This window comes from Sinocyclocheilus rhinocerous, unplaced genomic scaffold (assembly GCF_001515625.1).
Source record: "Sinocyclocheilus rhinocerous isolate Xijiao unplaced genomic scaffold, SAMN03320098_v1.1 scaffold19, whole genome shotgun sequence".
Taxonomy (NCBI): domain Eukaryota; kingdom Metazoa; phylum Chordata; class Actinopteri; order Cypriniformes; family Cyprinidae; genus Sinocyclocheilus; species Sinocyclocheilus rhinocerous.
This window is the reverse complement of record NW_015638975.1, coordinates 1,550,767-1,565,065: the sequence shown is the minus strand read 5'-3', so window position 1 is coordinate 1,565,065 and position 14,299 is coordinate 1,550,767. Positions and strand designations below refer to the sequence as shown.

The following is a 14,299-nucleotide window of genomic DNA, read 5'->3' as shown; positions in this document are numbered from 1 at the left end:
AAATGCATATATTTAATGCTCAAGAAACATTTCTTATTATTATCAATGTTGAAAACAGTTGTGCTGCTTAACTGCTTTATCTATTTATCAAATAATCATGGAAAAATGTACAGATGTCTGCTCAGGGTCAGCCTCATTATACAGGACTTCCATAAAAGCGATTAATTGACTAGTTGTTCAGATAACCCACTGACTAGTTGATTTAGAAAACATGTAACTTTGGAGATCCCTATACCTGCACGAGCTAATAATGTGCGTGCAGCCAGGTCAAAGCGGTGTTTCCTGCTGGCTGCAGAGCGTCCTCTGGGAGTGGGGCCGGCAGAGGAAGAGCCCAAATCTTGATCAAGACCTTCAGGACTAGAATGAGAAAGAAGTAACAGAATGATAAATGGGTGACAAAAATTAAGCTACACACTGTTTAATTACACTCATGCAACAATACAATATGGCATGCCATATATTCATACCTCTCACTGAATCCCTCCTCCATCTCTGCAGCATCAGCATTGGGGATGTCACCCGGTGAGCGCAGATAGCTCCTCTCTGTGCTCTTACCCCCTCCTGCCGCACCGGAGCAGGGGTCTGAAGCCTCATCAGAGTCTGCCGTGCCTGGGTGGTCGATCATCCACATCGCAAGCACAGTGATGTTCTGAGCATCTGCCTCACCACGTGCACCTACAGACCAGCACAGAACATAATCTGAATATCTGATATGATAACATGAGAAAAAAGTAGAAATTCTGAATTTAGACATGACATTTCTATGTGTATTTGTGTCTACCTGTTGCTTCCAAAGCTTTCATGATCTGTCTGAGTGAGAAACCCATTTCCAACAGTGGAACTGCGATGGCAGGAGGAGGTGGAGATGTGGAAAGACGACTGCTAGGGTCTGATAATGCTTGGAGCGAATAAACAAACAAAATCAGCTGTTTAATACGGGACTATGTGTATATGGATATACAGTCATGTACAAAGATCTGAAAGACAGCCTTTCTAATTAAATAATTTTTTCCCGTTACAAATTATATCATCATCATAATACTTTGAGTAAAAAGTTTAATTGAAACATCTTTTGTTATTATTTTATTTGACTTTTTCATTTTACTTTATTTCCATGTACTATTTATCATTGAGTACTGTACTTGTACATTTAACAATTTTTACTGATGTGACAAATGTACAATGCAGAGGAGGGTTGGGGAGGGCCCAATGGTATTTTCATTGTGTATTTATTTATTTTATTTTATTTTTTCCATTCTTGTTAATTGTTATGATGAAAAAATGTATACTTCTGGCATATTTACATATTTCACACTTGTATGTATACTCCCAATATATTTATTCTAGAGAAGCATATATATATATATATATATATATATATATAAATAATGTTAAAAAAAATACATTTTATAATATTTCTTATGTGTTCTCAGACTTCTGGACCACATTTAATTCATTTAAAGGGGACCTATTATGCAAAATTCACTTTTATAAGGTGTTTGAACACAGTTGTGTGGCCGCAGTGTGTGAAAACAACCAGCCTATAGTGGTACAAATCCACCCACCCATTTTTTTTAATAATCCCAATAAATTATAAACAGTCTCTCCAAACGAGCGGTTTCAGATTCTCCCTCTTTACACGTCACTGAAGGAGAGAAAATCCCGCCCATTTGTGACGCTCTCTGCCCTAATAACATAGACACAGTCCTGAATGAGAAGCAGCAGTCTGCCATTAGTGTTTTCTTGCTGTAAGGTTAGCTGCTGGAGATATACAATGTCAGCGCTAAAGAGGCATTACAAATGTTGTGTTTTGGGATGCACCAATGGACACAGGAGTCTCCATAGACTCCCTCCATCTGAGCTGCTTAGAACACTGTGGTTAAATTTCATTTTCGAAGGAAATTTCCCCCCAAAAATCGGCAAAGTCCCCTATATGTTTAAGGATCAATACCAACGCTTCATGCACGAACGTCAGCTCCAGACAAAGTAAGTATCACACGTTTGTTCTTTGCCTTTTTTTTTGACAATTCTTCTCCCCCGAGTTACATATTCTGCCATTTTAGAGTATCACGACATACGCACGCTTTCCCCCAAGTGTAAACAACGCTGATTAAGCAGATTACGTTCATGCGCGCGCTTTCTCCTCCGAATGTAAACAACGCTGATTACGTGGATTACGCTCTTGGGTACTCTCCAAAATGGCGGAAGACGTAACTCGGGGGAGAAGAATTGTTGAATAAATTGTTATTTTTGTTTTCTTTGCGCTCAAAAAGTATTCACATAGCTTCGCAAAACTGAAGTTGAGCCACTGATGTCACATGGACTGTTTTACTGATGTCCTTACTACGTTTCTGGACCTGGGAACATTACAGTTGCGTTGCTGTCTATGCAGCATCTGAGAGCTCTTAGATTTCATCAAAAATATCTTAATTTGTGTTCCGAAGATGAACGAAGGTCTTACGGGTTTGGAACAACATGAGGGTGAGTAATTAATGACAGAATTTTCATTTTGGGGTGAACTAACCCTTTAACAAACTATAAAAATTATCTGTGGGGTATTTTGAGCTTCACATACACACTCTGGGGACATCAGAGACTTATTTTACAATTTGTAAAAAGGGGCATAATGGGTCCCCTTTAAGAAACAAACATGTGTATTTGTACCTGTCCTGCTGGTTCTGGCAGGCTGGGACTCAGGTGACGTGAGGCTCTGTCTCCGGCCGTGCTCGTCTGATGGTGAGGTGGGCAGCGATGAGACGGGAGGGGTCTGAGCTCTACGTGCTGGCAGAAGGGTGGTTGTTGGGTAGCTGGAGAACATCTGCCTGCTCAGACATGCACTTGCACATTAATCATGACACACAGATTGAAAGATTCAGTGTTCACACACTCTCAAAGAGACAAAGTGTGTGTGTACCTGAGCAGGCTGAGGGGCATTACTCCAGGTGATTCAGAAGCTGGTGCCGTCTCTGCGTCTGTAACAGGTGTGGTGGCTGTGGTAACAGGTGTGGTTGCTGTGGTGGTGTCCTCCAGCGAGGAGCTCATGAAGGAGGTGCTGCTGGACGCTGATGGGGAGGTGGTGACCGGAGTTTGAAACCGTTGGTCTCCCTCTAACTCCTCACATTCTGTGTCCACTAAAAACAAACACATTCACATATTTTATGAAGAGAACTATGCGTCTTGTGAATGAGATGGTAAAAAAAAAAAAAAAAAAAAAAATCATAGCTTGCAAAAAAGTCCAATCATTTAAAAAAAAAGAGTTTAAATAAATTAAGTGGTGGTGTCCTCCAGCGAGGAGCTCATGAAGGAGGTGCTGCTGGACGCTGATGGGGAGGTGGTGACCGGAGTTTGAAACCGTTGGTCTCCCTCTAACTCCTCACATTCTGTGTCCACTAAAAACAAACACATTCACATATTTTATGAAGAGAACTATGCGTCTTGTGAATGAGATGGTAAAAAAAAATAAAAAAAAAAAAATCATAGCTTGCAAAAAAGTCCAATCATTTAAAAAAAAAGAGTTTAAATAAATTAAATAAAATGTTTTTATTTAATTGAATGTTTTCATAAATAAAATGTTAAAACAGAGATCCACTGAGGTGAATTTCTTTTAGGAATATTCAATCGTTCTGGCAAGGTGATTTTTTTTTTATTTCACTGGCGTCATATATAATATTAAAATATCAAGCAATATTTGTAAAGGATAGCAGCAATTACACTGTACAGTCAAGATTTTATAAACTACCAGTTTATAAAACTACCGTTTTTTTAAAGAAATTAATTCAGAAAGGTTGCATTAAAATCAGTGTCAAAAAAACAAAAGATTTCTATTTCAAATAAATGGTGTTTTTTGTTTGTTTTGTTTTTTCTTCTTTCTTTTTTTACTTTCAAATCATATTAGAATGATTTCTGAAGGATCATGTGACACAGAAGACTAAAGTAATGGCTGCTGAAAAATCAGATCTACCAACAGATTACATTTAAAAGTATATTAAAAGTCAAAATGGTTCTTTTAAATTCTAATGTTCCACAAAATTACTGCATTAACCATATTTTTAACCAAATAAATGCAGCCTTGGTGAGCATAAGAGATTTCTTTCAAAAACATTACAAAAAATCTTGACCCCAAACCTTTGAACAGTAGTGTAGATTAAGTCAGTTTACATGTATCAGGTTTGTTTTATGTTTTCTGATATACCTGGTTTAGAACTGCGGCCTTCCTGTTCTTCAAGTAGGCTATTGACCACCAGTTTGTAGATCATAGCTTGCGCCCGCTCTAGGTCTGCCAGCCCAAGTGCCCTTTTAATGGGCGACCTCATCACCGCCCGCTTCACCATGTGTCGCATCAGAAATTGCAGAGCCGATCGCAGCTCCGCCTCCTCCTGACACACGCTCACCCCAGGGCTGGCACAATCCGCATTATGACCGCTGTCAGGCGTGACTTTGGGGATCAGCAGCAGCTCAGCGTATTTACTGCAGCTCAGAAGTACGCTCAGGGTCTTCATCGCTCCCAGATACAGATACGACAACTGCACCGCATGCACCTCCATCTGCGCAGCCGCCTCCTGCGAGCGCATCCCCACGATCTCCTGCAGCCTGCGCCGTTTCTCCGCTGGAGTCTGCTGTGTGGCATCCTGTGTGTAGGCAGCGAGCTCGCTCTCGGAGCGAGAGTTGGGCGGAGCTCGAGCTCGAACCTCATCCAAGCTGTGAGATACACGCAGGTCTCCCATCCCCTCTTTCGGATTGGTGCGCGACTCATTCTCCCGTTCTTCCTGGGGTTCGTGGCGATGTCTTCTCTCGTGCCGCCGACCGGAGGCAGATTTGGAGCCGTCGTCCTGCAGGCTTGCGAGGGCGGTGAGGTCCAGCAGCAGAGCCGCAGTGAGTCCGCGGAAACGTGAAACTTCGAAGGGAAGAGGCTCGATTGGCTCCAAGTTGTACAACGGTGTGTCACTGGGCGACCAAAAAGTGGGGAAGCTTCAATGAAAAGGAGTGACAAACCAAACACAGAGAGAGAAAGTGAGGGAGCAGGGAGGAGGGCCAGGGAACATGCAACGTCATGGAGCTAATGCAAAGGAAAAAGTCAATGAAATGATTAGGGAGGAAGAAAAGTGGATAAAGAGACCAAGGAGAGCAGAAGGCAGAAAAGTAGGAGAGCTCTGGGGAGCAGGAGCGAAGCAAAAGCCTCAATTTCACATTCATATAAATCACTCAAACAGATACCCAATCTCTCACCTGATGGTAATCTCCGCCTCATCCCACTGCACCTTAGCTGATGTGCTCCCCTCTTTCACCACGCCCAGCAGAGTGGCGTGTCTCCCCGTCTGCTTGTGCACACACCGTCCCCCCATCCTTAACCCACCATCTACTCCCCCTATCACAGCTAACACTGGCCACACCTGGTGGCACAGCATCCGCAGATGCGCCTCCGACAGCTCGGCCGCCGCGTGCCGTCCGCTTCTTCCTCTCTCCTCCTCTCGCTCTTCCTCCTTCTCGTCCTGCTCCTCTCTGCTCTGTGCCGAGAGGCTCTTGCGCAGTCTGGTGGCCCCTGCTGGAGGAGCTCCTTCTCGCAGGCAGCCCCTGATCTGCTGGAGGCGCTGGAGGATGCTGCAGTTGATAGTTTGGGTCCAGCGCTCTGAACGGTGTAAGATACGGACCAGCTGGGTGGTGGCTTCCGCCAGGACAGTGGCCACAGGGCTGCAGATTGGGTCACCAGGTAACAGGTCACGTGGTGTGCCCCTCATCTGCATGTCACAGATTTTTACCTGCAGGGAAGGGGTGGGTGATATACTGATTAGAACAATATAGAAAACTGTAGGAAATTGTCAATCGGTATACATTTTTGTTGATATCGCTGTTATGGCAGTCATTGCATTCTACTAAACTGTTAAGGAATCTGTAAAAAAAAATAAAAATAAATCTAATTAATCAAAATTATCATCAATAACAAACCACAACTAATAAAAACATTTTTGTTAATTGAAATACAGCTGAAATTAAATATAAATATTTGATGAAAAACTTAAACAAAATAAAAAAAGAGAAATGTTACCTTACCTTGGCATAAAATAAATTTAAGCTAAGGAAATAAAATTACTAAATAGAAATAAATGAAATTAACTAAAACTGAAATAAAAATGAATTAAACCTAAATAATATTTTTTAATTAAATAAAAAACCTATTTAAAATGAAAAAGCACATAAAATTAAAAACAAATACTAAAAATCAAATGTAAAATATTAAGCTTTATTACTTGGATTGAAAAATTATGCACATTCATAAATTTGTTTCATAGCCATGTATGTGACTGTTCAAATAATAGAAAAATGCATCCATTTTGTTATTGACCCAAAAGATTTACAAATATCATGATATAATTTTTGTGCATATATTGCCCACCTCTAAGGTGAAGCAATCAGAGTTTAGACTGACCTTCCACCAACATGATTATGCAGTCTGAACAGTTCATCAGTGTTATTTTAGATAAACAGAAGACCACAGAGTTTAAATCAACATCAGCACTTCTGTGTCTTACCTTCTCCCCGGGGTTACTGCTGTAGAACATGACACAAGGGTACAGCTCTGTAGCATCGACATCCTCAAAGGCCAGTTTGGGTTCCTGCCACATAGAGCCACGTGGTTTAGAACATAAGCACATATGACGTAAGACAGTTAATGTGTATTACAGCTCAGCTTTTGATATGCAAGTTGGTAAAATGGTTGAGTATTTGTGTGTTTGTAAGTGAGCTGCACCGCACCTCTCCGTTCTTGCCAAAGGACACAGTCCTGGCCTCCATGTCCAGCACACAGGTGATGTAGTCTCCTTGTGTGTAGCTGGACAGCGTGAGGGTCTGCTCTCCATTATGGTAGAGGTTGCCGCTGTATGCGCGGTAGAGCCACATGTCGGCTGTTGTGCGGTGGTTGAAATCATGCACGGGCCAACGTGACACACCTACACACGTTCCCTCATTTCCACGATTCTCCTTCACGATATAGAACTGAAAACAAATCATACACACTCTTATACTCACACAGCTTGACACAATGCACATATTGTGCTACTGGCTTACATGAAGTTTGATTCAAAAGCTTGGGGTCAATAAGACTTTTTAAAAATGAATTTAATAATTTTATTCAACATGGATGCATTAAATTAATCAAAAGTGACCGTAAAGACTTTCATAATTTTACAAAAGATTTCTATTTCATATTAAATCTATTGAACTTTCTATTTATCACAGAATCCTGAAAAAACGTATCACAGTTTCCACAAAAATATTAATAAGCAAAACTGCTTTTAACATAATAAATGTTTCTTGAGGACCAAATTAGCATATTAGAAAGATTTCTGAAGGATCATGTGACAATGAAGGGTAAGACTTGAAAATTCAGCTTTGCCATAACAGAAATTAGATTTTAAAATACTTTAAAATTGATGTTATTTTAGATATGTAAAATATTTCACAATATTTAATATATTTAATATTGAATATACTGCTTTTACTGTTGTTTTGATCAAATAGTGTAGTCTTGACCCCAAACTTCTGAACTTTACACCGTGTCCACACCGGTCATGGTGTAAAGTGCGGCTTTACGCGACAAAATACAATAGAACCTATTATGCTGTCTACACTGGATGCGGCGTGGCGCGGCACGACAAATTCCCGACAGTAAACTGCTGCTGCGTTCTATTTATGACGTACTGACACAAATTTCAAATGATTTTAAATGGTCGCTTTGTCGCGTCCAGTGTAGACAGACTTTAGCTGTTGCGGCGCAGCGCGACACGACAACTGTCGCGTCCGGTGTAGACATGGTGTTAGTGTAAAAAAAAAAGTGTGTAGAACCTTCCACTGATAACAGCCAGAGGAAATGCCAGTGGAGGCCAGGCCATAACCTTTGCCTCCACTGCCATGTGTCAATCCCTGTCCGCTTTCCACCACACAGCACTGTGCCTTCTCAGGGTCAAAGGTTACTTCCTGGATAGGCAAATTTTCTTCTTCCTCCTCTGATTCACCCTAAAACAACCAACAAAGATGGCATTTAAAGGCATTGGGTATGAGTACATTTTAAAGCATTACAACCTCTTACACTTGACTGACTGAATCTCCCTCACCTGTAGTTTGAGTTCCTGCTCTCTCTCTTTCAGCTGGATGGTGTGTTTGGCTTGAGCAACAGGTGCCTCCCACATACAATCCGAGAGCAGTGAGAACAACCTCTCCACCACCTACCACACAAAGACAAATTAAACTCTGCAACACATAATCCATGATAATAAAAAAAAGAGCACAGCAGAGGTGTGTGGAATTAGACCTGGGTCATCTGATGGTCCTCCATGCTGCTCTCACAGGCAGGAAGCACAGCTTCCAAAACATGCAGGGCTAACAGCCGTGTCCTCAAATTACCAACCAACGGAATGCCTGAAAAATACACACATTTAACTAATCTAACAACTAGCACACAGACAAGACGATGTGGTCGAGACATTGATGTACTACCTGAACAGCATTTCTGAGCAGCAATGTTGAGAAGGACTTCAGTCCATTTAGGAGAAGCCATCTTGGACTGAATGGCTTTGGAAGAGACGACTCGCCGCAGAAACACCAAGAAGTCTCCGAGGTGCAGCTCTGCTGTGTGTCTCTTACGTAACAATGCTACACCAAAATAAAAGCAATGTATAAAAAAACACTAAAAAAAAGTAACTTACTGAGCATGTTGCTGTTGACCTGCAATTGTCCTACCTCGAAAATCTTTTTTCTGAGCATCTGCGCAGTCGTCAGTCTTCTCCTGCAGTTCTGTACTTGCACTGAGCGTGCTTCCAGCAGCCTGAGCCAGCAGAGTCTTCAGCTGACTGCACAGAAGATCCAGCAGAGCCTGGACCACCTTAGGACTCAACCTGTCTGCATATGTCCTGATGAAAAGATAGGAAAGAGCAAGAGTTAATGAATCTGTCTTCTGTGCTCCTGCTAAGAGAGATATAAACAGTGTGATGTGAGCAAACAAACCTAATTACCTTCTGATAAATTACACTACAAAGTTTAGGGTTGGTAAGATGTTTTATGTTTGTTCACAATGACTGCATTTATTTGATCAAAAATACAGAAACAGTATTATTGTAAAACATTATTACTATTTAAAATAACCGCTTTGTGTTTGAATATATTTTTAAATGTAATTTATTCATGTGATGGCAAAGGTGGATCTTCAAAGAAACAATATGCTGATTTTCTGCTCAAGAACCATTTGAAAACACTCGTGCTGTTTAATAGTTTTGTGAAAACAGTTTTGTGGCATTTGTAAGGATTCTTTGATGAGTAAATCATTCAAAAGAACAGCATTTATATGAAATAGATCTTTTGTAACACTGTAAAAAATCTTTACTGTCACTTCTGATGAATTTAATGCATTCATTTCCTTAAAAAAATCTTACTGACCCCAAACCTCTGAATGGTAATGTAAACAAGATGCCAAAATCTCACAGTGGGTCTAAAGAACATTCATGGAGTAGCATCATAATTTAAAACACACAGCATTTGAGGTTCAGATCAGCTATGAAAAACCAGGTTTTAACAATCTGTGAGAGAACTGTGTTGTACCCGGTGCTGATGGCTAGTATCTGTAGCAGTCTGGTGCTGGCCACTTTGAGGGCAGTGCTGAGCTGAGAGCCTGCAGGTTTGTGCAGGAGTTGCAGTGTCTGTCCAAGCAGGGTTTCCGTTCCACAAAGCTGAGAGAGAACATCCAAGAGACCGCTGGAGATGGCTAATGATACATCGACAGGCTGGTATCGCACACTTAGAGCAAAGACCGTCACCAACAGCAGCCTCTGCTGGGCCTCTGTAAACACACACATCATTATGAATATACTGTACGTTCAGCATAATATATGCTACATAAATGAATATACTGAATGTGTGCTCAAATACATTACCTATGTGGTGCTTGTTTGCTTGCAGGGCTCTCTCTAATGTGACTGACAGCTGCTGATAAATCTTATGAACAGCTGTCTGAATGTCCATCTGTAAACTTTTCTTGGCTGCTCTGACTCCATCCTACAAGGAAAGATAAAGGACATGCAGAGCAAAGCATGAATAATGACATTCAAAATTATTTATCATAACATTTCAGTTCTTCAAACCCAGTTTATTGTTCAATATGTGTTAAAGCAGGAAGACTGAATTGCTCACAGACATGCCGATCAATTTTATGGGTCTTTATAGCTATTTTTTCAGTAAGGCCTTATGCCCACATTCTAGCATAAATTAGCACATATTAAGCCAGCATGACCTACAAAGATGATCAACTATGTTTAAAAACTCAATTTGTTGCTTGTTATCCACTGATAATGGTCACAGATTAATGTTGAAATGTATGACACACATTCAAAAAAAGATTTTCTCTTCTTCAGTACTTCTGAAACAAGTCTAAGATTAGATCCATGTAACAATTACCTGGTAATGGTGCAGTTGGACACTCTCCCCTTTTGGCCCCCCATAGCTGACAGCACCAAGGCCAAAACATCCCGACAGGAACTGCAGTCTGACTGATGTTAGCAGAGAGGCAGAGTGAAAACTGAAGCCTGTGCGTCCAGCTCCACCTCCAGATCCTGCCTGACTGCTTTTCTCCTCCATCCCAGAAATCAACACCACAATCTGGTGAAGGGCCTCCAGACGCAACTATATAATACACAAAACACAATCATAAAAGCACAAGATAAACAAAGTCTGTGGGTGGAAGTGAAGACAGGCATCTGACAAATAAAGAGTCAAAACATACCTCTGCTCGACTCTGTTGCTGCTCCATGGCTATAATAATGGCCTGTGGGCTGGTGGACACACTCTCTTCTGGTTCCTTAAACACAGGAGCATTCCCAACATCTCCACTGATGAAGTTCACTATGTTCTCGATGAGTGCATGGAGCCTGAATGAATGGCTCAGATCGAGGTCTGACTCCTCGTAGGACTGTGGAGAGCTGTACAAACACTCGCGAGCCGAGCGTCCTCCAAACCAGTCAGCAGAAGAGTCTGGAGAACTGTACAGAAAGCCTTGAAAACACAAGACAAATAATGGGCCAATAATAAAGTATAATGTAACCATTAAAATTATGTAATTAGAAAATTATATAATTTGTGTGCCATGTACATTTATGCTTAATACATTATTGCTTTGTTTCTCGTGTGGCTTCTATGAAACCAATTTTTTTTTTTCTGTGAAGAGAGCTATTTGTATGACATGAGTATATGAAGTACTCCAAAGCAGATGAACTCACTCGAGCACAACCTCAGCTCCGACCCGAAGAAGTCACATTTGATTTTTATTCACTATTCCCTACATTACTCCACTAATGAATGAAAACAACAGAGCAAATTTAGCCACTGAGTGTGCTGGAAGTGCTGTGAATGCCATATTTTGCTAAGAAGCCAGAATTCATTCTGCGACACACTCATAGCAATAGAGTGGATGCTGAATCCTGATTCTGAACAACTATGTTCCTCAAGAAATTAGTTTCAAATCTGCTCCAACACATGCCTGTAATTTTTAAGATCTCAAAGACCTTTATTAGTTGGTTTAGGTGTGTTTTAATGCAGTTTTAAATTCTCAACACATCAATGGATCACATCGATTTTCTCACATTTTCAGTCCTGATTATAAGTGAAAATCTATGGAAAAGATTTGAAAACAGTAAAATTTGGCCTCAGAAACTATTTATTAGTAGCTGAAAACATTATCAACATATTTTGGGACAGAGCCTCCCAGACACAGAGGCTACTGTAGATAAAAAAATGTGCAAACTCCCACTTGCTGTTTATTGTACTACAAAAAAAGTCTAATATCTGTAGCTATGACTGTTTGCAGTACATACAGATAAGAAAATAAAAGCAAAAGCAGCTTAAATAGCATCCTATAATCTACTGCTCGAACAAATCCTTGTCTATATTTATTTTAACCCCCCTTTTATAATAAAGGCCACAAGAACTGATGCCAGATTTCCAGCAAAAAAAAAAAAAGTGTATGATTTACAGGTGAAATGTGAACGGGACAGACAGGTTCTGTCATAAACTGTGCTTTTCTTGTGTGCAGGCCTGGACATGAATAAGAATAAGGAATAAGTATTATGTGAGTAGTATTTTATAGAAACAAATTTGCTGTGGCACATTTTGGGCTTGGGGAATAAATCTGGCAACGCATGAAGAGGCTATAAAGATGCCAGCAGGAATCCACTGTCATCTTATTTCATGGACCCATTTAGCAACGTAGAAAAAAATAGACAGACACACAGAGCTGTCAGAGACACATTACATGTGTACACAGACTTTTGCACAAATATACAGATTAAGAGAGTAGTACAGTATGTCCCACTACTACAGCCTCAGTATGTTAAAGGCCGGGCGTTACCTCTTTTTTTAGGAGTGAAAGCTAAATCCAGATCCACATTCCTCCTCACATTCTGAAACAGGTCACACAGACAGGTTACATAACTGCAATTGATATAGTTATATATCAAGCAAAGCAGATAAGGCAGTGTGTGCATGTGTCACACATCTCACCAGTGAGTATCCCTCCTCATCAGACTCTGGCTGGGAGAGATCAGACTCACTCCTGGATTTTGTGAGTCTGTAGCTGGGACTGCTCTGGATGGACCGACTCTCTGCCGACAGGCTCTCACTCCTACACACAAAATGAAAATGGGAAGTTACATGTCCTGTGAGCGGACATAACATAATCGTGTCATTAAAATGTGACCTAAATATAAATTAATACCACTAATGAAGAATGTTTTTTGTTTATTGAAATTATGTATCAGAGTAACCGCTGCTTTTAATTGCAATCGGGTCAGCTCATAAAGGTTCTTCAAAATTAGGGCAGCACACAAGGTCTCTTGCAACTGCATAATGTGAAATCTAGAAAAGTAGGTCAGGCATTCCTGGGCAGGACTGGCAGCGCTGGAGCAGACTGGAAAGGTGAACGAGTTCAGCGAGGCCTTCAGGTTCCAAAGACAAGGGTTATGATTCAAAAGACTTAAGTCATGCTTACACATGTTAAATCAGCTAAATGTACTTATGACGCTACTCACCTCGTCATAAACCCGCCTCCGTCCTGGTTGACCCCACCTGTCAGGGGTTGCTGATTGATGTGCTGGGCGAGCGGTGTGCTGACGGCCAGCAGGAGCATGGCACAGCGGTGGATGACAGCATTGCATGCGGTGGTGTAAAGATCCTGTCCCTCCTGAGGGGTCGTGCTGCTCCTGCGCTCCGGACCGGGCTGAGACGACTCTTCCTGTACGCTCATGCTTCCGGTTTGATCTCGGTCCCTTCCTCGCGCTGCTTCCCGTGCTGATAGGAAACATTGAAAGATTTCTGTGTCCGCCAAGACATAAGACACAGAGCGGCCAGGTTAGGGAAGCAGCCAAGAAGCATGACGCTAACGAAGTTATTTATTAGTATACGCTACCATTCAAAAGTTAGTATGTTTTTTAAAAGAAATGAATACTTTTATTTGGCAAGGATGCATTAAACTAAAGACTTTCACATTAACAAACAAGATATTTACATTTCAAATAAATGGTGTTCTTTTGAATTTTGTAATCATCTGAAAAAAAAAAAGTATCATGGTTTCAACTTAAATATTAAGCAGCACAACTGTTTCTTGAGCATTACAGGAATAAATAACATTTAAAAATACATTAAAATAGAAAACAGTTTTTTTTCAATTTAATAATATTTCACAATATTAGTGTTTTTACTGTTTATTGATCAAATAAATGTAGCCTTGGTGAGCAAAGGACAGTAAGAACCTTTTGAATGGTAGTGTATATTGTGTGGTGTGCTCTAGCACAATGCAATTTAGACTATATGTCAAACCAATTCTTAAATATATCTTTAAAGTAATAAAGTAATTAATTAAAGGGGTCATATGTTGCTAAAAAGAACATTATTTTGTGTATCTGGTGTAATGAGGTTCAAAAAAATGTTCAAAAAACACATTATTTTCCACATACTGTACATTATTGTTTCTCCTCTATGCCCCGCCTTTCTGAAATGTGTCGGTTTTTACAAAGCTCATCGGTCTGAAAAGCAAGGTGTGCTCTGATTGGCCAGCTATCCAGTGCGTTGTGATTGGCCGAATACCTCAAGCATGAGACGGAAATGTTACGCCCCTCACAACTGTTGATGCCATGTCCAGCCGGAGCGACGAGACATAAACATTAAAACCCATTACAAACGAGGCATTTGTTGCATCCAGTGGGGACATAATTACGGATTATAATGACTTACACTGTCTTTTTACGCGTTGCGTTGTATCGCGCCG

At 40.7% G+C, this 14,299-nt stretch overlaps 1 protein-coding gene across 1 annotated transcript in view; it reads right to left on the bottom strand.

The window, feature by feature from the left end:
* Positions 1 to 14,299, bottom strand: part of LOC107750609 (probable E3 ubiquitin-protein ligase HERC1) — a 60,424-nt gene that overhangs the window by 24,877 nt on the left and 21,248 nt on the right. Inside the window, exons 23-43 of the mRNA XM_016566099.1 lie at positions 13,065 to 13,347; positions 12,538 to 12,658; positions 12,386 to 12,437; positions 10,766 to 11,034; positions 10,441 to 10,665; positions 9,921 to 10,041; positions 9,589 to 9,826; positions 8,734 to 8,903; positions 8,491 to 8,646; positions 8,306 to 8,412; positions 8,109 to 8,219; positions 7,840 to 8,010; positions 6,751 to 6,990; positions 6,528 to 6,611; positions 5,227 to 5,756; positions 4,193 to 4,968; positions 2,915 to 3,131; positions 2,665 to 2,822; positions 782 to 898; positions 468 to 675; positions 236 to 357 (exon numbers count right to left, since the gene is read on the bottom strand). Coding sequence (XP_016421585.1) covers positions 236 to 357; positions 468 to 675; positions 782 to 898; positions 2,665 to 2,822; positions 2,915 to 3,131; positions 4,193 to 4,968; positions 5,227 to 5,756; positions 6,528 to 6,611; positions 6,751 to 6,990; positions 7,840 to 8,010; positions 8,109 to 8,219; positions 8,306 to 8,412; positions 8,491 to 8,646; positions 8,734 to 8,903; positions 9,589 to 9,826; positions 9,921 to 10,041; positions 10,441 to 10,665; positions 10,766 to 11,034; positions 12,386 to 12,437; positions 12,538 to 12,658; positions 13,065 to 13,347 — 4,476 coding nt within the window. The remainder of the gene's footprint in view (positions 1 to 235; positions 358 to 467; positions 676 to 781; positions 899 to 2,664; positions 2,823 to 2,914; positions 3,132 to 4,192; positions 4,969 to 5,226; positions 5,757 to 6,527; positions 6,612 to 6,750; positions 6,991 to 7,839; positions 8,011 to 8,108; positions 8,220 to 8,305; positions 8,413 to 8,490; positions 8,647 to 8,733; positions 8,904 to 9,588; positions 9,827 to 9,920; positions 10,042 to 10,440; positions 10,666 to 10,765; positions 11,035 to 12,385; positions 12,438 to 12,537; positions 12,659 to 13,064; positions 13,348 to 14,299) is intronic.